The sequence below is a fragment of the Filicampus tigris genome, chromosome 4 (genome assembly GCF_054856515.1).
Source record: "Filicampus tigris isolate MCC_2025a chromosome 4, RoL_Ftig_1.0, whole genome shotgun sequence".
Taxonomy (NCBI): Eukaryota; Metazoa; Chordata; class Actinopteri; order Syngnathiformes; family Syngnathidae; genus Filicampus; species Filicampus tigris.
In genome coordinates this window covers 18407592-18434940 of record NC_141220.1, presented here as the reverse complement: position 1 = coordinate 18434940, position 27349 = coordinate 18407592, and the positions used below count along the sequence as shown (strand labels likewise).

Below are 27349 nucleotides of genomic sequence, written 5' to 3'. Positions count from 1 at the left end.
ATATTTATCAGAATGCCCTGTTTCAACTAGTGGTCTTGCATAAAACATATTCTTGAAAAAAAAAATGTTTGCGTTGACTTCCCCTTTAACCCAATTCTGTTATAAAAAGGCAACAATAATTAGAAATTCCTCCTATAAGACAATATAGTTATACAGCACTGCAAGCACAAGCATAAATACATGGGTAATCTAAATCACAAACTGAGAATCGATCTTAATCTTTATCTTAATGTTTCTATCGACAATATTTCAAGACAGTTCTTGTGCAGGTGAATCTACCATGGGTCGGTCAGTGAAATTTTTTCATCAAAGTGCAGGCGGCAGAGCACACTTTTTTTCTTCTTTTTTTTTTTGTTTGTTTACAGTGTTTTAATTAAAAAGACAGATGGGTGACTTAACAGCAAATTGTATTTTGTTGTATTCAAACAGCTCCCCTTCTCTTCTGCACATGATCCTTCTTGACCGATACATGAAGTAACGCCCAAGAGACCAACTGGCAGAATTATTTTCTGGGAAAGCAATCTAAAATAATATCCCCAATGGCCTGGTGCACACAAATAACCAGGGTGTAGCGGTCGGCCTGGTTATGTTTTTTTTTTTTTTTTTTTTCTCGAGGAGACACTGCATGTACATGAGGCGTGGCATAAAACAAATTATAGGGCACACAAACACTTGGCCTGCTTTCTGCTGAGCAGTGTGTCGCACACACAGGCTGCAGCCCACACGTCTAACTCGAAGCTAAATAATACTGTTGGTGTTACTAATCAATTCTACTGGATTACTTAAAAGTGGAGGGCAAAAACGAACAAATCAGGAAAGCTCTTCTGCAGCAGAGCACTATAGATTTTCCGGGGTGCTCAATTGTGTGAGAAGTTGTTGGGCTTGCATTATTGACTTTCTCAGTATGGTGGAACTGTGGTAGTTAGGTGCCTTTCCTCAACTCTAATTATGGTGTCATAAACAGCAGAGGCCATTAATGAAACCCACTCATGGCTTTCCAGCCACAGATAGGATTTGCAGAGGCGAGCGAGGGGGGGCTGAAAGAGGCGTTAGGGCCGTCATGGTATCAATCACAGCAAACAACTCCTCTGTTGAGTAACGAGCATGAGAGCTGGTCAATAAGTCAGCCAAAGAGCCGTCCGACTGTAATAGAGACACAGCGGAGGATGGGAGACGGCGGTATTTGACCTGCGACGGCCTGTCACGTTCGCAGCGCGGCGGTCGTGCATCACGGAGGAGAAAAAGTCAGTGCCGCGGCGTGCTTCGGCAAAAATCAATATGATACAACCATGACGCATGTCATGCTTGGAGCATGATCCGGAAAAGTCTGCTCAACTATTTGCCGCTGCTATTAGTTTGATATGCGCGGGGGAAAAAAAAAAATCATTTCATGAGGAAATACATATGAACGGCAGATAATGGAAAAAGAAAGGTCAAGTTTTATGACCAAAGTGCTAAGGAAGCACTCGCGCAGCAATGCGGGTCACCACAAGTTCAGATGCTGGAAGCGAGGTGGGAGATCAATACAACATTTGCTAAACAATAACAGTGACGTATTACACATAAGAATGTGGTGGACACTTTAACAAAACGTATTGGGCGGGTTGTAATGTTTCATTCGATTTGGATAAAAGCTGTTTGGCAGAAGTGCCAAGTTCCAAGAACAACGTAAAGGTCCTGGTAAATGTTGGGTCTATTTGCACCTGTGAGGAATTTCAGTCACGATTGATACTATTCTTGACCTTGCACGGCTACAAAAACAGATTCAGAGAGTCTATTTTCAATGTGTCTGGCTTATCATTCGCATTGTGTGCATAGACTGAATGTTGTTTTCTGGGCAATTCTGGAGTTCGTCGTTCCCCACCGTGAAAAAGAATGACATTATCTTAGAAAACACAGAATGGCTGTAATCAAAGAGTGTGAGATCACAATTGTACTGGTCTCTGAACTTGACTGTCTGCAGAAAAACGGTATATCTTTCCCCTTTAAACCTCCACTTCACTTTATTGTCGTAACACACCGGATTAACACTACAGCGTGAACTTTATTCTAAACGGCTGTAGTGGCCTTCCTCTGATGGCCAAGTTGACATGCGCATTTACAGTATGACGACCGCGGCGAAGCCATCGCGACTTTGTCGAGTAAGAGGCAATAAAATGTAATTACAACATGTTTGACTATTAGCTTCAAGACGGAATCTCAAGCAGACCAAGCAATTTCACGCTGCCAGTAAAAAGCACGCCGGGCGAGGGGAGCGGCGGGAGTTACGGTTGAGAAGCCAAGACGCTGACGGTCCTCCGCGGGCCGTGACTAGACTCACGAGCCGTACGGCTAAACGAGACAAATCTATTTCGGACACATATTAGATAAATATTTATACGCCGTAAACTGTATCAATAAATCCCCCTGGGCAAGGGAAGCTATTCGGCAGCGTGTCAATAACAGATTCCACCAGCAGATAATCATTTTTCTCTCAATGGCAGTGCTTGATATGACATCGATACATGCTGTCAGAGTTCATTTAGGCAGGAGCCGCGGGAGAAGCATCTGACTGAGGGGTTATGGCACCCTTCTATTCAGCTCCATTGATCGCCAGGCGGCAGTGTCGGTGGGGGGGAGAGAAGTGGGGCTGTCACGTCTCATGGCGGCTGCCGCATTAAACTAGCGGGAGACTTCAGGCCGTGTTGAAGGTCCGCCGCTCCATTTGACCGCAGTGTTACAGGGGGCACAGGGGAGTCAGGCCTTTTAATTGTCTCATTGAGACTTGACTGCATACACGGAGGGGAGGGCGCACGGGCCCGAAATGGCAATTGCACAGCGGCGCGACTCTGATACGACGAACGTACGCAATCAGTCAGGATAAAGATCTCACCCTTGGTGCTATGAAAGGGGGAAGTGAGCAGCGCTGGTGGAAAATCAATACGGAACCGCTCATTTCGGAGGGACATGTGTGTCACAGTCAATAGGAGTTAATAGGCTGGCTTGTTCAGTGAAGACAGGCAGCTTGGGAGAGACGCCCACTCTGACAGCTTAATACATACTGAATGGCAAGCTGCTTGGGCGGAACACTCACCGCGGACACATCAAGTCTGGAATGGGAGCTGATGGGCGCAGGCAAAAGTTAATTATAGTATAGAGCTGAAGGTCTTACACACAGAACTACAGAATCACCCATCCAGTAATCGGAGCGGACGTATGCGCCGCAGCTAAGGCTGAAGTCACACGCTCACACGTGCCGCATGCTTATTCTCTATTGTTCGAAACGCATGATGATAATTGTATTCGTTTCCGACTTATATTGTGATTGGCTGCTTTAAAAAAAAAAAAAAACATTCATTATTTGTCAATAATTCAAGCAAGCAGCAACTAACTTTAAGCGATGGGCAAAAGTGCAGATTTTTGATGCAGCTCTTTTATTGGATTATCACATTAAATCTCGCAGGCGTAAGTATTTTTTTTTATCTATTATTGATGAGAGAGTAAAAACACAAAAGGGAAAGGGGGGGGGAATCTTGATTCTGCCCATTTTTAATAAAAACATTTAGTGAAGGTCGGGTTCAATTGGTAGAAGAATAAAATACAATATCTGAGGTCATTATGTATTTCAAAGATGGTTTATTTTTTTATGAACCAAATAATTAATGATTAAACCAAGAGTAGAACTCACGGAAAGCACAAACTGGTACTTTTGGGGTTTTCCATTTATGATAAGCATTATTGTATTTCGATATTACATTAGCTTATTGTCATTTAATTCGGAAGTCATCACATTCATTACTGCTATTTTTGTTTTTCAAAGACAATGAAAGAAGTATTGCATTTTTAAAAAAACCTAAAAACCGAAGTGACAAGTGACGCCTAAATAGTTATAAATAAAATAGACCGGCTTACCTGAGAGCAACACGCATCCCTTCTCACCAATTAATTAGCCACAAGGCTCATCAGTACAGGTTAATTGGCTCAGGGCTTGGTGGAGGATCTCGTGGCATGAAAGCAAAAAAAACCCCAAAAACAACAAGAATCATATTTTACCTTCAGTTGAGCAAGATCCAGATCTGCCAAACTGGCTAATAATAACTTAATTAATTGAGGTCTACAGGTCATACTGTTTGAGTCCATAAAGAAGGACTCTTCTTTTAATTAGTACCCATTAAAATTTCATTTGGATGAATAATACGTCTTAATTTTCAACAGCTAATTAGTAGTTACATACAAGTACGTCATACAGTAAAATGACAGAGTATTTCACTGAAAGGAGCATCGGTCTATTAGCGGGAGTTCTAACACAAATGAGCTCATACCCTGTTGCATTATTCTATAGCGGCAACAGATGGAATTTTGGAGATGAATTCAGATGATATTAAAGAGACTTCTATTGTGTTAGCAATGGTTAGAGAGCAGAAAGATGGGTGGCAGTCTTACCGTGCCGTGAAGAGAGGAAGATGGGGGGGGGGGGGGGTCGTAAAAAGGTGGCTTGGCTCCAATTGACATTTCAATAAGTGGAACAGAGCGTTTGCAATTCATTCCCAACTTTTCCGAAACAATTATTGAGATGGTACCTCCAGGCGCTGTATGTTCTGGGTCCCAGGAGTCCTGCTGGCTGAAAGAGTAATTGACTAAATTGTAGCACACACATCGGGGCCATTTACAAATTTGGCAAAAATGAATCGTTTAAAATGAAATGAGGGTGACTCTCAAATTAGCAAGGAGAATGATTGAGATGTGGCTCTGGGAATTAAGAAACATGATTTAGAGCTTGGCAGAAAGGAGCATCTGTGAATAGTCCAGTGTTACTCACCAAGCTGCTCTGACTCGTATTTAAATATCACCGCCGTTTAATGGACCCTCAGAAAGACACTAGGAGTCATACAGTAGTTACATTTTTGGGATGGCTTGACGGATACGTGAAAAGATGAATGAACATCCGATCATTTAATGATAATGATTCTCTTAAAAGCTTTGCCAACTACATATGCGGTGCTGAAAGAAGAAAAATGCTCAAATAAACCGTCAGACTGATATGCCTCGAAGTAACTTCAGCATACAGATAAAACAGACAGATAGATAGAGTAGTGGGAGAGTTTTCCAAGAAATATTAAAATCATACGATACAGTTCAAGGGCTGGCTTGAGGATTGTGGTGTTAGCTACATTTTACAAGGTGTAGTCATTTGTGGAAAACAACAAGAAATTATTGTGAGTGTTAAGGGCCTGACAGGCATGATTGATTGTCGTGCAGACACTGTGTTGATTGTTGCCTGTTGTTTCATTCCTGTGGCTCCCAGCAGCCACTGCTCTCATCGCCCCGGCGAAAACCCTCCCAACCACTGATGAGTAATTACTAAGTTCATTAGCCACGCTAGTGGTCCAGAGATGTATTACAATGAGATTTGTCATCAACTCTCCTCACGCTTTTCCCCTCTCCGTTCCTCCTTATATGATCCCCACGTGAATCGGCTTATCTCAAATATCCAAAACGCCCAAATTTGAGGAGAGTTTGGTTACTGTTTGATGACTATATGACAATAAATCCGTGATTCCGAATAACACGGCCAATCATTTCTGCAAAGGCACACGTGGGTAGTAACCTTTAAAAAAACAAAAAATAACTAAACTGAAGTTGTTAATGAATGGGGATGGATGATCGGTGCCGATACTGAAAACGATACTTTGTTAGCAGACTGCAAAGTACATACTGCAAAATGGATGATAAACCCTGAATGGGGTTCGGACGAAATGGTATTATCAAGTTGTGGTACTTGGTATTGGCAGACTACTCAAAGGTAAGCGCTGAAAAAAGTGGCATTGCGCGTGCCAAGCTGCACCGCAACTAAGATTGGATGTTAAAAAAGGCGGAAGAGTAGCTCACCTACAGAACATCAAAGCAAATGACTTAATTACACCAAACTTCCTGCTTCCAATGATCTCTTCATCACCGCTCTGCAACCAGAGAGCCACAAGCAGTCACAATCTAATGGCAATGTCCAAGTCATTTTTCTCTCATAGGAAAATTGTTATTTATTGATCGGCACTTTGTAAAGCCTTGCGGCAATGCTCCAATCACCTTGGCTGTCAAAACCATGGAAATACACTTTGTGCCTTTGTGATTTGATGGCACACTGATTCCCATTACTGGCTCAATTCCAATGTTAATTACTTTCAACGTACCATCATCTCCCTCCAATGAGTCTTGCGGAGACCGCAAGTGTCCCACCAGAGGACAGCGGGGGGTAAGAATGATAGGTGGAGCCGTGCTTTGCCTCCGACTCCTGGCCATTAGGCAGCGTGATGGGCTTTTCTTTTCCAGGCCATTTCCCATGGTCAAAATGGCATAAAACAGCATTTTTGGTTCAATAGCAAAGACTTCAACTGAATAATCACGAGGGTGAAACTGTAGTTATAATAGAGGCACCTCTGGGATAAGCATACATAACAGGGGTGTCAAAAACACTGTAGGATTTCTGGAGGGCAAAGTGTTTCAAGTGTATGCTGTTGGCTCTTGCTCCGACATCTGCTCTTAATTACTCAATTAGCGCAATCATTTAGCCTCCTTGACATTCATCCAAATGGCAAATCATAGCCGGAAGTTGTTCTGTTTAAACAGAGCGTTAAGAGGAGTCATGAAAAATGCATACACGATAATGTATATGGATACTTAACTAATTGAACCAATTAAAGGGAAGGAACCGGTTGAGGTGAGAACAGACTGGGTCTGGCCCTCCGGGAAGAGGCTGTGACATCTCTGATGTACAGCCTCCCTGCTACATATTCAACAATGCAGGCCCGAGGTCATATTTCCACAGACAAAAGGTCTCCGACTTCAGTCATACGACAGCGAGCCAGTCATTTTAAATTCATGCATACTGAAGGCCATAGAGGGCAGATTAGCGCTTGGTCCAGGATGCTTTTTATCCAACAAACAAATATGAACATTTTAATCCATTTGAACTCTTTTTATACCGGCCAAAAGGCATGCCGCCTGCACACGCTCAGGTGGAAATGCTGAGTTTAACATGAACTTATATACTACTGGTATACTCTGCCCCCGCCCCCCCCAAAAAAATAATAAAGAATGATTGTACCCCGGCGGGGGTGATTTTCTACATGCTTTGGATGCATAAATAAACATGGGCATAAATACACAGAGGACACTGACTTTGACTAGACGGCCAAGTGGGGCAGATGTTATTAAAAGGGCTATTTATCACTGTCACCCCTCTCGGGTTCTACCCCTCTCTGCCCTCCAGCGATGTCACTACAGGCCGCGCACGAACAATGCGGCTCATCCGAGCAAACCCGCAGTCTCCGCCATACAAACAACCAAATAAAGCTGCACAAAAGCCGACATGTAAAGATGGCATCGATACGCGTCCTGTGTGAATAATCGCCAGCTCGTCCGCCAACAAATGCAATGTAAAAGAAACTAAAACCAGGGTTCTCGCAATTTTCACCAAATACCTGCACACAGCACACTTGTTCATTTCCCGCTCTGTTAGTTTATCGATTGCGACCACAATTATCCACTTTTCTGAAGCTCTGCAGTAAGTGAATTCCCCCTTTGTTGGACAATAAGTACAGAAGGTTGGAGAAGTCATACTATTCTTCAGCCTTAGGGGAAACTCTACTTCTCCCGCACCCTCATCATCATTAGCAGGCTAGGATAAAAACACACGGCAATTAGTCCACATCCGATGAGGAAGGTGCGCCCACCCTTTGAGGCACACAGACGTTTTCACTCACGGCAGCTCACATCAACAAAGATGACACAAAGGTGAGGAACGATAACACTGGGGAACGATTTGAAAAAATAATCCTGTTTATTTAGATTTTTATGCTGATTAAAACTGAAATTGGCCCACTGGAAATTTGCACTCATTGTTTTTCGAGCACGTCAAGTTTTTTTTTTCTCCAGAGCTTATCGTCAAGATAAGCAAAATTACACTTATTCGCTGTAGTAAGAAGAGCTGATTACGATTGGACTCATCTAAGGCTATGTGACAACTTGTTTTGGAGTCACAATTGAGACGGCGAGAGGTGTGTGCAGCTCCCAATCGGTCAGTACTATCAATATCTGCGAACAGAAGGCTAGCATTGTCGGAATTAAAGAATTCAGCAACCACGGGCATACCGTTGTCAGCTCTATTTTGTTTGATGTTTTTTTTTAGTTTTCAAAGCTTGTAACTATTCAATCTTAGTGTTTTATACACATACATACACATTTATTCATATGTTTGAAGAAAATGGGGATCCTAAAGTTCAAAAACTTAATGTGAAAGAGAAAAAAATGAGCTGAGTTTTGGATTCCGCACCCAAAAATTTGTTAAAAACAGAACAACAAAAATGGTGTTCCCTGGTGTCATCACTGTCTGACATCAACACTTTTCGGACAATTTTGCGCGGTTCTTCTGAATGTGGGCAAACCTGAGCAGCTAAACAACCAGTGGAAACGTGTTTTACCATATCAAGTTTGTAACGTGTATCTTCATTCACCGCCAGAAAAGTCCTCGGAACTTGTAGGGGCCTACTTCCTCTTCAGACCACAATGCAGAAGCAGGAGGCACAAGGAGAAGGAGGTGCAAATGTTAATGAACAATTTTGAGCGTAGCTTTTCATTCCTTTGAGGGGTTTATTCTGTTGGCCACTAGTTTATTTAGTGCGATCATTCTTTTCTTTCTTAATATAATTTATTATACACTGGTTCCCTCGCCTGGCATGGTCACGCTGTGAATACGCGTGTGAATGCTCGCCTGTCGCTATATGTGCCCTGTGGTTGACGGGCAACCGGTCAGAAGGGCCGAACGATTCAGAAATCTAAATGTAATATGATTTTTTTTTCCTCCCCTCAATATTGCAATTGAGATTATTTTTTTAAGGGGCCAATTCCCATGGATATTTTTGACAAACCAAGCAATAAATTAATCTGTATTACAATATCACATTTATTACACGCAAATGTTTTGGTCGTATTGGTTGAAATGAAACGTGATTGAATAGGAAAGACACTTTATTTATCTACTTCAACTACAGTCGTTAACTTATTTTGACTTGCGGTCTTAAGTGTTCATTAAGACAATTGAGCAAAATTGTACTAAACAAAGTGTGGCATAAATTTAAATCAGATTACACCAAGAATGCAAATATATCTGGGGATTTATCAGTAATGGCATGTAAATACGTGGACTGCACTTCTTAAACATTGAATTTATTTAGAGAGACTATAAATAAATAAATGGAATATACATACAGTACAGTATATACAAAAAAAAGCCTACCAACTGACCAAAATGAAGCAGATTTTTTTTTTGTATTCCAAACTCCAGCCTTTGCGATCTGAATATTGCATTCTACTAAATTGCGACGTTAATTTGAATTTGGTTCATTGTTCAGCTCTAGTCCAGCGTGTTGCCTGCCTTTTGCCCTTAATCAGCTCCATCTCCTAAGCGAGATGAATTGTCTCGAAAATGGATAGATACTCTATATCCAGACATTATCATTGAAAATCTATATGTAATACAAGTTGGGGCGATTGGCATCATCATTTGATCTACAGTGCGTCTAATGTGTAAGAACTAGCTCTTTATTCTGGACATCAAGGGGCCACCTATAAAGCCGCTTCACACGGCAATCCACTTAAGATTAATGAAGTGCTTACTTAACCAATTTAAACCCTTAATTCCTATTAATTCAACATAATAGCCACCCTCGCTGCCAGAATTAACAACGCTCTGGCAGTAACTTGCAAATCTCTGCAGGCCCGAAAGAGTCGACCCAGCAAATTCAATATTCATTGACAAATATGTAACAGTATGTATATCACTGTTAAAATGCATAACCCCCGTGTAAGACCCCTATCAAGTGTGCTTTACACCTGTATTACATTTCCCCCTCAATCAGCAGCTTTTCTGAGACAGCCGCCTCCCACGAGGAGCAGAAACCATTACAAGGGACCGCAGCTCATTTGCAGAGAGATTGGAGATCATGCTGTATCATGTGAAGCATTTCTGGGAACCAAATTGATTTATTCCGTTCCGATGTTTGCATGCAGCATCGGTATCAGTGTATTTAATGTAAATCCCCAGTCTAGAATTGAGTTTCAAGGGTTGCTGCTTGTAGCGCAAGTAAGAAGTAGAGCTTTTAAATGGCACGAGAGGCAAACATCAACATAGGGGTATTTTCTTCGTCTTCCTGAACCAGCGCTTTATATTTAGACCTGATCTGCAACGAGAAACACGATGCAAGGTAACAAATGACAACGATTAACCAAAAACAAAACACACTTTTTACCCCAGACTGAGCTAGTGGCTGTTCTTTGCTAAAACAAAAGGCAAAAGCAAATAAATAAATATTCAAGACAACTTCAATTTTAAGTGAGGAAAACAGATCAAGTGGTGCCTGTGGCGAGAGGCGGCTGACTGCAAGCTGGTGGGGGGTAAAAGACGGCCTGGGGGGTGGGTTATGGAGGACGTCTGTTTTTAAATGAGCTGAAACTTTAAATACTGCATAATATATAACAAAAAATGGATAGTTCATTTAACTCTTGAGAATAAGTCGTAGAAAAACTATTAAAGTTCATTACACTCTTAATGTCAACAGAGTAAGCATTAAGTATGACTGGAGCTAGCATAACACAGCACAAACAAAAGAAAAACAAAATCATCAACTTTGTTTTGAAAGAATACAAGGATTTAGATATGTTACATGCTCAAGAGCAACACTAGTGGCAATATAATATAGTCTGTACTCTCTATAGAAACATACTCAAACAAGGGTTTGATCTTGTACACAGCTTTGATACATGAGATGTGTCAGCAATGTTAGCAGCACTAACGTCTCAAAAGATATTTTTCAAACCCAAGATAAAAACTACGAGTTTTCCTTTTCAGTGTGGGCCAGAACGTCAATCCTGCACCGTTTGCTTTGTTCAGTACGCGATAGGCGTCACTTCTGACAGTTCCTGGCTGAGAAGAACATCACTGTGCTGGAGAAACTTTCCTACTCACCCGACCTGGTTTTGTCTGATTTTTTTTTCCTCCCTTCCCAAGCTCAAGGAGTCGTCAAGGGGATTCGTTGTGAAGACGTGGACTAGGCTACTTCAAGATGGTTGTGATGGCGGAGCTGCAGAGGATCCCAGTGGATCCCTTCCAAGGAGTGCATGAATGCGTAGCAGAAAAGGTTGGGAAAGTGCGTTGGTATCCAGGGGCCTTACTTCGATTGGGAAACCGTTTGGATTTGAAATATTTTTTGTGACACCAGTCCTTAAACTTCTCTTGAACACCTTGTACTGCTACCAAGGTGCACACTGATTGGCCACATCATAAACAGGCCAGTGAGAGCCATTACATGAGCTTAATCAAAAATGAAATTCGATCATGTAACTTGTGACTGTCTATTTTTTCTTCTATTTTGTCATCCTCGTGGAGCTACAGCGGGTACGGGAAGTATTCAGGCCCCTTGAAATTTTTCACTTTTGTGTCCTTGCTGCCATTTGCCAAAGTAAAATAAAAAAACAAACATTTTGTTTCTCATTAATGTACACTCAGCACCTCATTTTGACAGAAAAAACTGAAATATAGAATTTTTTGCAAATTTGTGAAAAAGGAAAAACTGAAATATCATACGGTCATAAGTATTCAGACCCTTTTGCAGCCACCTTCATATTTAACTCACATGTTGCCATTTCTTCTGATCCTCCTTGAGATGGTTCTGCTCTTTTATCCAGCTGTGTTTGATTCAACTGATTGGACTTGATTAGGAAAGGTCTACATAAGACCTTACAGCTCACAGTGCATTTCAGAGAAAATGAGAAACATGAGGTCGAAGGAACTGTCCAAGGTGATCAGAGACAGAATTGTGGCAAGGCACAGATCTGTTTTTTCTTTTTTCATAAATTTGCAAAAAATTCTACATTTCAGTTTTTTTTCTGTCAAGGTGGGGTGCTAAGTGTACATTAATGAGAAATAAAATTGACTTTTTATTTTTATTTTGGCAAGAAAGTGACAAATTTCAAGGGGTCTGAATACTTTCCGTACCCACTGTATATGAGTCGAGCTCAACATTAGAAACAGCTCGCAGTATGATGCATTGCCACTCTACCTACAGACCTACAAACGACAACGAGAAAAAATATAACAATACTTATTCCCGATCCTTTAATGGATTGTATTGTGTGCCTAATGTTATGACCTGTCAATGAATATCTTACATCCACACTGTATACCTGCATTCATTTATTGCATGGCAAAAGGAGGAAGATGAAAACAAAGAATTACAACACCCCTTGTCAACTGTTAGGTGAAGAAATACACCATGATTGATTTCTGCTGGAGTCCTGCCCAACAAAATGGAAAACTACCAAGACACTAATCAAAAACAATTATGACTGACTCAACCAAATTGCAATGTTTTGCTCTCACACAGTCTCAATATGTCTGTCTAGTGGAGATGTTTGTAGTTGAAATGTAATGAGCTTTGCGTTTCATACAAATTGCGAAAGTGCCATTACACTGAACGTTGCGACAACGTGTGATGATGACACCTCTGTATTCACATGTAATTCCAATGTGATCCTTAAAGGTGACGCGATAGGAACCCCCGCTGTTAATGGAGCAAGCGTGGAGACCGTGCCGTCGGTCCATCCAGAAGCTTCATAATGATAACCATGCAAGTGATAGCTGCAGGGGTTATTCGCACAATAATTGTTTCTGCCAAAACATACATCTATATGACAAGAGGCTTGGGTGGGGGGGGGGTTGGGCTGGGAGTGTAGTACAACTTTCCCTGTTAAATAATTCATTTAGGAAGCTGCAACTATTTCAAGTGGGTGACCAAGATTTATTTTTTAAACTGCATATCTAATTGGGCAATTAAATTGTTAAACACATCGCCGCAGCACACAATTTCAGCACTTGTTTTGCTTTACTTACCCAAATCCTAAACAGTACAAGTACTTAAAGATTTCACCTTGACAAAATGTATTACCAGCATCTGCACGCAATTAAACTTAGCATGGAGGCTTTAATTCTTTGTTCATTAGCTCTTGAGTCGAGCGTGTTGGGTAATTCAGCCACTTCATAACAGCGTTAGACTAGAGCGGCTATTAAAAGGCATCCATCTTGCGGCAAATGTAGACAAATATACTTCATTTGCGGCGCTGCGCTGATGGGGAGTGAGTCTGAGCTTGTGCTGGTGCTGCCGCCCGCCCCGGCCGTATTTGAGAGCGCCTCAAAAGGTGAAGCCCTGTAAACAAATACAGCTCACTCGCATGCGCCGCAGTTTGGATTTCAGCGACCCAAATCGTCCTGTAAGAGCTCACAAAGCCGCAGTCAGCTGCAACCCCACACGTTTGCGTCTGGCAATACGGCCGTATCAATGAGGCTAAGGGGTCAAAGGGTCAATGAGTAATTAAGACATGCTTGCCTGAGCATTCCCCATGCACACTTTGAGTCCTGATGAAAGGTTGCAAATGAAAGGAGGGGGGATTTGAGTGTAGCCCGACACCACGGATCACATTTCAGTAAATGTTCCTTGTTCAAAGCAATTAGAATGATTAAGATAGTGTGGTGTCATCGCACTGTTTAGGGGGATTTTGCATATGAATGATGTATGAGGTTTTGACATTTGATGAGCACAACAAAAGTCAGTTTGTTTATAGCAAGCTTAAGTTGTAGGAAAATACAGTCAAGACATGCACAGGAGAATCTCTACAGTTGAACCAAATCCATTCCGGGAAAAGGTTTAAAATGAGAAATAATTCACTTCAGTGTGACACTGTGACTACCATAAAACATATTTCAACCTAATAGGTTTTATGTCTACGGTAATTCTCCCTCCATCGTGGGTAAGGATTCGCAGTACAGCTGTTTCATGGATTTTTTTTTTTTTGGTATAGTTTATAACAACTTTGTTCTGTCTCCCGTTTATTTTGGCCATAATTCCACTGTTATTTGAAACAAAATTTGAAAGAACTTCAGGCAGTTTTTCGAGATCAGCCCAGTTTTTGCTGTCGATTACTGAATGTGAAATCCTCTTTAATCCTACTTTTTATGCCTACAGAAAGCAACGGCTGTAGGTTTATTTTATAATGTATATCTTTGGGTATGATTATTGATGTATATTTTGAAAAGATTTGTTTACTGTAAACACATAGAGGGATCGGTACCAGAGATGGACACTTTATCCTATTTTGAGAGTCCGTCCTCTGTCCGCGACCTTGACACCCTTCTGTCATCGTCCCTCCGTCCTTAATCATAACATGCTGTAATCATCCTCCGTCCCGGTCCGTCCTCGTCCTTTTAAAGAGCTTCCGTTGTTACATTTCACCAGCAAAAAAAAAAAAAGGCAATGCATGACACCGTGGGAGAGAGGCTAAGGTTCATAATTCATAAAAATTTTTTAAAGCCCTTTAGTTGGCTAATTATCTGATTCACATCCACTTACCGGCTGGGAGTATTGTGAGTGGATGGAATTGTTTACAACTGATTAAATGTCAACTCAGATTTCGAAGTCAACACAACCACCGTTGGTCACCAGACTACGGAGCCCACCGGGGGACATCACAAGAATATTTAGTATTGTGTTGTCTGTGTGTACAATGTTACTGCAGGGAATGCACATGAAAAAGAAGAGAAAAAAAAGACTACAGTGTTGTTGCAGGAAGTTAATATAGGCGGCTCAGTGGTGATGCAGAAGCGAATAGTGGTCTTTCTTTTCAAAAGACACAACACGTCCATTGGTACTTAGTGTTTAAAAATTGTACTATATTTCTATTTTGCAGATTTCACTTATTCCTTGGGTGGTCAGCAACGTAACCCCCGCAATGGAGGGTGGTTATTGTACTAGTCTTTTAACGTTCATCTGTCAGAGTGTAGCATTTTTTTTCAGCCGTCTGAAGGATCGGATCATAAAAGGGGTCCTTGGTTTACAGCGATCCCAACATGACGCGGTTAAACCGCATGTTTCAAACCGGGTTTCGAGGTTACGAACCGCGTGCAGAGGAAGGATACATCATAATTTGGCACAAAATGACACACTCACTACCAAACCTTTTCATATTCAAGTTTTTCATTAACTTGTTTTATATTTTTATGTCTAGAATCGACTAACATACAAATACAGGTTACGTCGTCACTGTATGAATGAGAGATCAAAAACCGAAAACTCCCTGTACTCCGGATGAATACAATAAAGTAAAACACATCCAACGCTTTTTAGTATTTCAATCACCACTTTTCAGAACCACTTAAGTGGCCTCTGACAAACCAAGTATCACATTCAAAGAGGCATGTCGGTTATTTTGTAGCCTTCCAGTGCAAATAAAGGGTCAAAAGGGGACATTGATTAACATGTACGACAAGAAATTATACTTTATTCCTCATTGTGGTTGAAAATGAAGAGGCCAAAGGCAGAAAATTGAGGTCGCTGATAAATGCTATTAGGAGGAGATGCAGAGGGGTGAGGAAATCAATATGGCAGTTTGTCATGCTGGCTCTCCCGGGGAGCAGAACTGTGCAGCAGAAGGTAAGCGGCTGCCCCGTCAGCAAAGCACATTACCAGAAATCAAAGGTTGAGGAAGGCCTGAAGGAAGACATGCACGTGTCTGTGGACACAGGCCGCACTTTGGTGATTAAAACCCATTTTATCAGACCTGTCTGACACGGTAACACTATTGACTAGCTGCTGTATGGAGGCTGATCACTAATTTACGTTAAAATAAATGAACAGGGGCTATTTACATTTTTGTATTGGCCACGCAAAATGGAGTAAGTGATTAAGACTCTGTGTTATTAAAGAAGCCACACGCTACAGCTCAGTTCTGGAGATGTTTCAAGAAATTTTGTTCTAGCACCGCAAATGATGAGCCACACTGCAATGTCACTGTGTATACCTGCAGACTTAACAGTACACAGTAGTCAAATTTGTAACTTTTTAGGGCCTTTCATAGAGTGAATTAGACCCCCCCAAAATACTAAGTGCAATAAAGTGCGTAAATAAAATGACACACCTTTCCCCCCTTTCTACAAAACGGAATAACTGTTGATGGTCCAATGCATTATGATCTTCATTATGCTACAACCAAAAACACGTTTGTCAAATTCTTCGCACAAAAAAATGGACAATGTTGTTCATTGTCTTGTCCTGTTTGAAAGCAGAGAATAGCTTGATTTTTCATGATTTTGATTGTGAGGCCATATTTTACATTCAAATTTAGAAGACATTCATTTTCACTATACAGGGAATGTAAAGAAATGTGGACAATCTGTATTAATGCATTTGTGCAACCCTGTGTATTACAAGTAAAAGCATAAAGGAACTATAACCGAATGTCTATTTTTGTGGTAACTTTTCATGCATTTTTTATGTTAAGAATGCTCTCTAATTAAACAGTGTTAGTGTTGTGTGTCAACGTAATAACATGCATAACTGACTCTTCCATTGCAACTTGAAATCTTTAATAATTCAACAGAAAATGACCACTTGAGACACATACTGACACACAGACTGACACACCTGTCAATACGCCCGCTGGAGCTTCTCCTTGGTAAATGTAAATAACACACATATCACTGTCTTGCACTGGAATATTCTTTGTTTTTTGGGGCTCAATATTGAGCACCGTCTTCTTCCTTGTAGGCAAAATAGACTTTGACAGGACCAACGCTCGTCTGGACCGTTTCTGCAGCACCCACAACCATCCAGCAGCCGATTCCATAAGCCAAACAGGGAATACCTGTAAGACACAACGATTACTGCCGTATTGTTTGAGAGGGACAAACATTTTTTGATCAAATAATATAATTACATAATGTGTACTGACCTAGATTGACAACTTTGAGCATGGTGAAAAACCTGTCTTCAAAGTCCAGGTTCTGTGGAGGTGCTTTGGTGCAGTGGTACTTTATGAACGGGAAGCAGCCTGTTCTCAGTATGTGGTAGTTGGATCCCCGAACGCTCCAGTTGAAGTTGGACAGTCCAAATTGGTCATTGTGGACGGCAGAGTAGCGGACACAGTAAGAAGTCCACGGTGGGAGCTTTCGCTGCACTAGGTGGCAGGTGAGCACCTCTGAGGCGGTGGGACGAGGTATTGATTTGCCAAAAGAGCTCGGAAAGAGCGCGACCTTTACAATGACGTGGTGCACTTTTTTCAAAAGCTCCCTCATAACTTGTACTTGTCTGATATTTTAAATGTTACTATAGTTTCAGGAACTTCAAGATGAAGTACAGTGCTCACGTTTTAATGCGCTACTGCCTCTTTAAATACGGGCTAGTGGCTGGGTCGGCTAAAGTTAGCACACATGAGGCTCCTGCTAGAGGACACACGCTACTTAAAACGGCATTACATACACAAAACTAGAGGTTTGAAATGCATGTACTGTGTAAATATATATTTGTCCATTATAGACAACAAACATGGAAATTGAGAGCTGACCTGATTTGCGTTTACTGCAACATACCGGTGAAATAGTGCTCACATTACAGCCGTCCGTCTGGAAACAAAGCTTGCGGAACAAAAGTTATTAAAAAAAACAACAACAAAAACAAATAATAATAATAATAATAATAATACATCTAAAATATAATGTCATAGATGCATTAGACGCAGTGCAAATGATTAATTTGAAAAATTAATTTTGATAAATATAGCTTACATCCAACAAACCCAAATAAGTAACAATCAAACATTATTTTTAATTAGAAATTAGGTAAGAAGAAATTACTCAAGTTTTTAAGAAGCTGTACGAGTTTCACGGTTTACATTTGTAATACTGCAATTGAACCGTAACATCAGCTCCTTTAAAAGGCAAATGGAGTGGGGTTGACTCACAATTAAGTCCTTCATTTATTTTCTACAATTTAAACTTTGGCAAAGAAATTCCCACTGCTTGTTTCCCAGAATGTGCAACTTTCATAATGTAGATGAAGAGGGATCGTTAAACCATTAGCAAGCCACCTTAAAATTGGTTTTTCCCTGCATTTTAGAGGGTGATATTCCTGATGAATGACAGATGACAGATTGCGGCTAAAGGTCATAAGGCCTCCCTGGAGACACTCTGAGACAGTTCTAATAACGCCAAAACAAAAAAGGTTTACTAATGATTCCCATGTTGCTAGCTAAGAAACACTCACCATCTTAATTTGAGGATTGTGGTTAAATTAAACTTTAAGTGCACTTAAAGTCCGGTGATGAAGTGGGATGAGCACAGTTGACTGAACAACGGCATCCAAACAAAAAACAAAAACATAAAATAATAAAATCTATGTGCAACAAGTCCTAAATCACAAAAACATACTTGTGAATCTGATCTTTTATGACTGTAATATGACATAATTTCACGCAGGTGTTGGTGGCTGGCTTACCTTTGTAAAATGCATTCAATCTTGTGCTGTCATCCTTGTACATTAGGAAAAAATGGTGACAACATGGGGAAATTAGAGTGAAAAAGTGACCACCGATAACTGCATAAACACTAAAGCCGCATGGTTGAAGATGACTCCAGTGTATACTATAGCCAGGGCATCCTCCAGTTGGTCATTTATGATACTGGATCTGTACCACATAACAATCAAGTTCCAGTAGCAGTAATTAAGTCATCTTAACTTAAATTGCTTTTTACTGTGTTAAAAAATAAATAAAAAATCACATACCCCATCCCTCCCCTGCACACATACACTGACACTCACCCACCCAAAGTGCTGAAAAAAAAAAGGCCGCTCTAAAAAGGAGATGGTTAATTCTGAGAAATCTCACAAAGATACAGCCCCACTCTGTGTGAGGTTCATGTGTCTCACGTGCATTGTATGGTGTGTTAAGTGGTAAAATGGTGACATGGTTGGTGGCTGTACTTGTACCCCACAGATATGTCCTCAGGGTCACTGCTGAGTTTGGAGAGGGTGTATGATTAGTGAACATGATGAGTGTAGGGGCACATGTGGTAAATTGTTGGGCATTTCTTAATTAACTGCTGGGAGGTGCAATTAATGTTCAGAAGATGTGCCAAATAGAAGATGGCTTTAGTTGTATGACGGCAATCAAAGAAACTATGAGCAATTCAGCAAGGGTTTGCATTCAGGTTGCGATAGAAGGGGGGGAAAAGCAGAGCTAAATGTGTTGCTTTTACCTCCGCAGTGCACAATGAACTGCACCACAATGGTGTGGGGTATACCGTATAAGTAACAATGGATACACTGATTACTCAAAACTGTTAAGGCTCAAGAGGATAAAAGTGTTGTAGAACTCAAGCACCTTTGGGAGACAAAAATCATTGACCCAAGCCTGGGTGAGCACATGAGATGGGAGCCAATAACTCTGCGCTTGTCGACCACATGTGCCTCACACAACAATAAAAGTGTCCAACAGGGACTTAATTGTGTTTGTAATATGCAGGCCCCTAATGATGGCTACCGCTAAAACCATTAACCACAGTGGTGACTCCACTGCTGGTCTGAGGCACCAGGCCACCAACTAAATGAATGTTTGATAAAATAATACAAGTTGCAGATTAACAAGCGTAAACTCGGGCATACTGTTAATAAAAGACGTCTATTGTTTAAAGGCCCGGCACCAGGTTGATGAGGTGTTCAGGCGTGCATAAGCATGCATAATGAAACTGGTATGAATTATTAATGTGTTGATTATTTAGACTCATCTATCAAAATGATAATGAAGTCAGCACCTAAACACCAATTGAGGTCTTTGCGTAATTACAGTATTTAGTTGTATTTAACCAAAATGAAGAGCAAAGCGCTGATCTACCTTTGTGATTACTGTGGCGCTTATTAGTTTGTTATTCTCCAAAGTCTCGGCCTGCACTTGTTCTCTTCTTCCCTGTTTTTTTCCAAATATGCTTTTTTATATCAAAATTGAGTTTGTGATTTTTCCTATTTCCCCTAAATTTTAAAAATGCATTCATTAAAACGGGAGCCACATCAACTTTTTGTTTACAGAAGCAAAACTGAACCATATGGAGAAGATAACACACGGTACATACTGTGAGAAATTTTCAGCAAAAAAAAAAAAAATAGTTATCACTTTTATCAAATTCAAGATATTTGAGTGCCCTTTGGTATACAGTATTTTTCATTTTCTTTACCTCATGGGTAACAACATTTTGGCTTTATGTTTAGGCGCATTCCAGATCCACCGCTCGCACAGCTCACCCAAGATAGCACCGCCTCCGGCTCACAGACTCAACACGTTAGCATTGAGTCCCCACAATTGAACATTTCTTGAAAAGATTCACCTCTTTTAGTCCTTCCAATGCCATCCAAGTTGCGCAGAGGAGGGCTTGACGCAGATGGGCTTTTGGGCTGCGGAATTACCAAGTAAATTCTTCACTGTATATGTGGACACGGTTTACCCTGAGCCAGTTTGTCAGGCTCGTGTGTGATGTGAGGTTCTCTATGTATGCGTAATGGCGTCATTAGAAGTATATTAAGGGGTCAGGTTTGGTTGTAGCCTCCTACTTAAACAGGGCTAATTTTCCCAGTAATATCCTCATAGCTATGCCCTCTCTCTAAACGTGGCAAATAAATCACCAGTGAAGGAGTTGTTAATAAGTAAATGGCAGTCAACTGCCTCCTTTTGCTGTTCCTATTTGTCAAACTAAACACTCCTGCCAGTAAATGCAAATGGCTGCTTGTCAGATATTCAAAGTCTCTTGGACCCGGCCACTTCTTCACTATTACATGATGGCCTCACCATATAGTATGTTCCACTTCATATAATCGTGACGCTCTATAATGTGGTCAAATGATGACGGATATCTCGGCTCGAGGCTGCACTTACTGATTCTCATTTAAGTTTCCTATTGTTTTTTTTTTTTTTTGTAATTTAACACCAACAATGTTTTGGCTTTGAAATATCATGAGCATTTAAAACTTAGCGGTAATAGCCTACAGAAATCCATAATAATTTCAGCCACTTCAATATATGATATAAAATCACAAAGCCCCATTTTTTTTTTTTTGGATTAAAAAAAAAAAAAAGATACAATGCAGTACAGTTCACTTTTAAAATTGCTGGGACAAAAGTAACCCAAATTGGAGGAGATTTCGATTTGACTCTCCATTGAAACATCTTTGTGGGGAGTTACAGGTTCTTCCCATCTGCTTCTTCCCACATCCCAAAACATACTTAACTGAAGACTTTAAATTGACCATAGGCGTACACGTGAGTGTCAACGGGTGTTTATCGATACCGACCAGCCGAGGGTGTTCCCCACTTCTTGCCTGACGCCAGCTCAAGTTACCTACGAAAGGGTTATAGAAAATAGATGAATGAATATACAGAACATAAGTGGATATGAATCCTATAAGTGATGGCAAGACACCACTTCAACAAACCCTTACCTTGGATGACGGTTTCTATACGTCAGGCAGATACCTGAGACAGCCAAACTCTACGGTGCATGGCCACTCTACTCACTAAAAATCTACCCCTGACATCCCATTGTTGCTCCTCACAAAGCCGTGGGAAATCTAAGTCTGGATTGTACCTGTGTTCTATTGACTTGGATTTTCATTAAAAAGCCTGATGCTGCAGCTGAGGCCCCCATCGCTCTACAATGTGAGGAGCGACTGTGCAAGGGCAAACGTATGTGACCCACTTCTTCCCATCAAATAAAGTATGCAGCTTTCAGCAACAGGTTTGAATCTAAATTGATGTTTAAATCCAGACAGGTTTGCCCATGTGGGTCCGCGCCCAATTCACGGAGCTGCGTCTTTAATGCAGCTGCCTCCATTGTGTCATGTACTGTTCATGGCCTGCCTCTTAATTGTGCTGTCAGTAGATCCCATTCAAAAACTGAAAAACACTAAAAATTGAAATTTAATTTTGGTGTCATCATATCCTAAACTGTGTTCTCATTGTCAGTGAAATCATACAGTAGGTCTCACCTTTAGTACTGCATGAAATTATCTATCCATTTCTGTGAACAATGTCCGTTCCACATACTATAAGCTCAGTTCACATCATGCGCATTTCGATAACTAACCACAAGAGTAGCGTCAAATGCACCTTTACAAAAATAATAATGATCAATATTGTCGGAGAGCCACAAACTAAAATCTGAGCATTATTCCCCCTTGTAAAAGCATTTTTCATGCCGCTCCTCTTGTATTGGACCTAATTAGATTGTGTAGCTCTGATGTGCTCAGTTTTGATTGACTATTATCTTTGTAAAGACAGAATTTCAGAAAAAGGAAATGTAGCTTTTTTTTTTTAATAAACGTTTAAATTACATTGTCTCAACACTGCATTCGCCACTGTGTTAACATCTGTTCCATTAGATACTACCCTCTAGTGGCAAACATTCCCTTTGCTTACTGAGGCATCAATAGACGTCAATTGTGTGGGTGAAACTAAACAAAATATTTCACAGTAAGATCCTCCATAAAAAAAGAATGAATAAAGAGAAAATGTTTTTCAGAGGTACATAAAAAAAAAACCAACATCTCACAGTGTCCTTTAGATGACTAAAAGGCACCCCAGCACTGAAAAAAGCAACTCATAAAATGTAATATAACAATATGTACTGAATTGTTTTTGAAGTAAATTTAATGGTGTGATTTCAAGTATACCTCATTTGAGTTACAGAAATGACTTCAAAGGCTAAGATTTGACAAACATCGACAGCTTTTTGCTGGATTAATTTTCAATTTATACAGATCAGTCAGGACAAGTACAACGACAACAAAGTTTTCATTATTGAAGACGTCATTCTAATCTTTTCCTCTCAAACAGTGTATATGGAAAATTAAAGGGAAACTGGCCAGATACAGTAAGCTATTCTCTGCTCTGAGATGCTGAAAGATTCTTTCACTAATTCAGTACTTCCTCACCAAAATAATAGTATTTTAAATAGTTAATTCCCTCTATCTATTGTTTTCAAGTTGGTTGGTTGAATGGTATGAATATCATGATGTGACAATGTTTTTCTGTTTTTTTTCCGATGCGACGATGATAAAGTTAATGAAAATGCAGTGCCTCTTTGAACTGAAAATGAGGACCAAAACGAAAGCAAGAAAACACCAGACATTGCCTCCAAATGTTTTGGAGTTGGGGAGGTTGAGTGTTGACTTGAACGTTATTATGTGTTTTTACAATAACTGTTCAACCATAACTGCAGGAATTCAGGGACAGAAAAATGTCTAGTCAATTTTCCAACGCAGCTCCGATTTCAATTGGCCATGCATGGGCAAGGCAATGATATGCTTACAAAAACTGCAAAGCCTACAAACCATCAAATGATTATGGTCTCGAATGATCACATCTCCCCAAATAACAAAATTAAGTGTACACTGATTTTGGAATACCCTATAATAGTATCATGTAAAAATGACTGCTTTTCAATGAGTATAAATTCCAATATCTAAAAGTCATTGTGCTTTTTCTGTTAAGGAGGTTTAGAGTCTTAATTGTCAGATGATATCAAAGCATTTCATTTTATGGATCAATAGACAGTCACGTCAGAGGTTAAACCATCATAAACCAGTACATTTCCAGTGTCGTAAATCAAGCAGCTTTCAGCAAAACTTAATCCTGATAAATGAGATTGGGTTTCTGTGGCAAAACGATTTTCAGTCGACCAGCCAGGGGTTAACCAATGACAGGACATTCTGGAGTAGATCACTTTAGAATGACCTATAGTCTGAAAGATGGGGGGGGGGGCTCTGAATGTCTCGGCATTGTAAGGTTAAAGGGCGCGCCTTAAATGGTAGAATCAGTGTATCGACACAATAAAACCTGACAGTTTATTAGAGGGTCATGTGACACATTTGCTCCCTGCGCCCACAGTTTGACTTGCCTCTCTCCACATCCCAGGGGGGCTGTAAGAGAGGCCCCTATCTGCTCAAATGCCTCCCTGATCTTGCCTAAACATTGATCTGCTTCCACAATATAGTGAAATTGAGCAATTTGACACCACATGTTGCAACACTAACTGCACCCACCACAGAAGCCTCCTTACACGCTCTCACCTTCTGACCCATTGTATAAACTGGATCTCTGAAAGCTAACCATGTCCACTTAGATCCTGGTCCTGTGATAAAGCACAGACAAGACCACACATTGTACTGTAGATAGAACAATGAGGGACGGAGGTAGTGACTTGGTCTAAGAGTGTAATGGCATCCAACACATCACCCCCTGAGCACACTGAGTCAAACACAGAGGGTTATACTCGTTACCCCTGAGAGTTTTTTTGAATACTGATGAGTGGAAGACAGCAAATCAGTACAGATATATTCCCAATGCTTTGCAGGTTGGCCAGAATAGGAATCTCACTTGGTTTTGACAAGGTCCTCGGGAAGCAGGTGGAGTTAAAACAAATAGACTGTCATTGATCTTGCTGTTACGGTTGCGTAATCTGTCTACCATTGTCGTGGTAGAGTGCACAGGTTCATGTCCGAAACTGCCTCAGTTAGCTCAATTCAAGGTTCAAATGTTCCTCTATGACAAATGGTCGCTGAAGTGGGTTCAAATCCTGATCAGAGAACTGTGACACGCCTGAAATTTTTTATCACAATGTCAATGTCAAATTTCATGTCAGCCAATACTGATGAATATAGATTTTTATTTGACCAATTCAAAATAAGACAGATATTAAATTGAATTAAAGATGGACTATAATAAAATACAACCATACAACCACAACCGGAGGAAAAATACCATTTATATTACATAATATAGGTACACACCGGTACAAGTACAAGTATAGGCAACAGGTGAGTATAGCACTCTGTATAACACACACCAGTAAGTAAAAGTGCTATGCTTCCTATATTGCATTCAGCAGGAAAAATGGCACTGAATAATAACAAAATTCTACTTTTCTCAGTTGATGAAAGCAGGTAAATGTGTAATGTAAGTATATTCATGAAATATCATGATTAGAGAATGTCATCATACCACCCAAAATGAGTGAGCAAATAAATGTATAATGTTGGTTGCAGCACGCTAATAATGCACTCTAAGAATAAATAGAAATCTTTTCAAACCTACATACACTCATACAAATTGCATATGAGAGGATGGACATGGATGGAATTGAAAAGAGAAAAACACTCTTGTCAGCCATGAAGAAATGAAGAGTTAGCAAATAAACATTAATTTTGGTAGCAACACACTAATAATGCCTCTAAGCATGAATATAAACCTTATAAACAAAGATATACATAAATAAATAGACATCCAAATGGCCCTATGAGAGGATTGCCATGAATACAGTTAACTTGGAAAAAACATACACTCATGCCATTAGGCATCACCTGCCACCAGACTTGGTATCTGTAATATCGGTCGCTGTCGCGAGTACCTTATACATTGAAATAAGGACGGTATACGCCCGATACACATACCTGGTATCGGTACACGCCCATCCCTATTAACAAGCAAGCAAAGTCCCACTGTGTAACCTAAATCCTAGCTAAGTTGCATTTTATCATCACTCTCCAAGTGTTGATCAATTTGCGGCAAATGCCCTTGAGTTATCCGGATGAATCTAGTAACTTCTTGTTATCTTTGAGACCTTTGGTGGCTGCTTCAATTTCTGAGTGGGCGCCTGATGGACGAAGTGGGAGGGGTCAATCTGTTAGTGACAGCCTATTATCAGAAGGCCTCCGGAGTCTAATGGCTTTAAAGGCGCAAGCACAGAGACAGCACCTGCCCTCAATAACAACTCTCTTTCCACATGGCGGCTGATGAATACTGAAGCCAAACCCATCTATCTGGGGATCAATCAGAACCACGACTGGGATCAATAGCACTCTTGTTTCTGTAACTAGGAGGTGCCATAATGGTTTGGCCACTTAATTACGTTGTCAATTTCTAACTTTTGTTTTAGGTGTCTCTTAAGCAGTTGGGGAGCTCAAGTGCATGCTTTGCTTTGATAATGTGTGAACTCACTGGTAAACAGCTGACAAACCTTTGTCGGTAAGCCATAACTTCCATTTAATTAGAAATGGTGAATCCCTCAGAATTAATGTGCTGAAAAATGATGCCACTGAGATGAAATGACAAAGAAAAAAAAAATTTAACAACGTGCTACATAACTTATTGAATCAAAGCAGTAATCCACCTGGACCTGACTACAGCCAACCAAGTTTATGACAGTTCATGAAAATGAACAAAATAATTAAAATTGAAAAAAAAAAACATTTTCGTAAACAGCATACAGTAAAAATTAGTGTGGAAAAAAAAATGAGAACAGAAACTACATTTTATATTTATAAAAATAACTAACTAAAATGATGATGTAAATTGACGTTGTTTTCTTTGTCAATTAATTTCATACATGAACTTTCAGAATTGATTTTAAATTTTGGTATTAATGTACGGCTGTATTGAGGAAGGTCTAACGGTCATTGCGAATTGTTTACCTAATTACAGAATTCTTATTGTGACTTTGCTTTTTTTATCTTTCTTTTTATCTTTTAGTAAACCCCTCAAAACCGAAAACTAACAGTAAGATTGTAAAACTAAACTAACATGAAATATTTTTGAAAACAAAAACTAATAAAAACTAACAAAGCTGCACTAGAAACTAATTAAGACTACATTTGAAAAACAAAAGTCAAAATAAAAAACAACCATAATGAAAAATCGAAAGCTATACTAACGCTGCATCCAACCTCAAAGAGTTGCAGTTGAAACTACATAAAACATGTCGCCTTGTATAAAAGATACGTTATTGCCAATATGCTGAAAGCTGTGCACACATCAAAGGATCATGTCTGTGTCATATTGATTCGGATGAGGTTCGAGTGCTCTCGAAAGAGTATTTAATCAAAAGATAAAAACAGATGGTAGGGCGGGGTACTACTATATTTTGTCATAGGCAATAAATATAACATAAAACAACCAACTTTTTCAGCCTGCCATGAAAAGTATCTTCTGAAATCAAAGAAAATCCTATTGGTTCTTTCATTGATCTATCCCGGGTGTTATTAGTATTTTGAGTGTGTTGTCGGGCTTCACTGGAGATTATGCTGTTGATATTCCAGTCATGTAAGAGCCATCATCATATTCAAGTACTGTAAGAGGAGAGGTCAAATGCTGCACAGTGATTCCCCCTGTACAAACCATAAAGCACACAATGGCGCGGCAAAAAGTGTAAGGGAACTGTTGTCATTTGCTACGGTAGAGCAAGCTCACCCCGGGACTTTGCCTATGCGGTTCGCCCAAACAGCAGGCCGCAAAGACAGGAGACAGTGAGGGAGATGCTTTTGCAATAAATTCTGTGGACTTAAACTGCGTACAGTAGCCTGTGATGGGATTCCGACTTTGCTTGGTACCCACATAGAGCCCTGCAATCTGCCCATAAATAAAACAGATGTTTCTCTTTTTCCTTGATTGC

At 40.2% G+C, this 27349-nt stretch overlaps 2 protein-coding genes across 2 annotated transcripts in view; both read right to left on the bottom strand.

Moving 5' to 3' along the window:
- The window catches only part of skor1b (SKI family transcriptional corepressor 1b), a 48230-nt gene extending 29847 nt beyond the window's left edge, over positions 1-18383 (bottom strand). Inside the window, exon 1 of the mRNA XM_086028625.1 lies at positions 18354-18383. The gene's annotated coding sequence lies outside the window, so the exon portion shown is untranslated. The remainder of the gene's footprint in view (positions 1-18353) is intronic.
- On the bottom strand, positions 16431-17481 carry c4h15orf61 (chromosome 4 C15orf61 homolog). Its single transcript, XM_086028793.1, has 2 exons — positions 16813-17481; positions 16431-16725 (listed from the first exon to the last, which is right to left on the bottom strand). Exons 1-2 carry the CDS (start codon positions 17153-17155, stop codon positions 16598-16600), a joined length of 471 nt encoding a protein of 156 aa, XP_085884919.1. The 5' UTR covers positions 17156-17481; the 3' UTR covers positions 16431-16597.
- Positions 18384-27349: the final 8966 nt, after the last annotated feature.

Bases quoted from the DNA above. Each gene is read 5' to 3' on its own strand.
- c4h15orf61 (XM_086028793.1), bottom strand. From the start codon at position 17,155: ATGAGGGAGCTTTTGAAAAAAGTGCACCACGTCATTGTAAAGGTCGCG. The intron at 16,726-16,812 runs GTCAGTACACAT...TGTGTCTTACAG, and splicing joins GCTCAAAGTTGTCAATCTAG to GTATTCCCTGTTTGGCTTAT.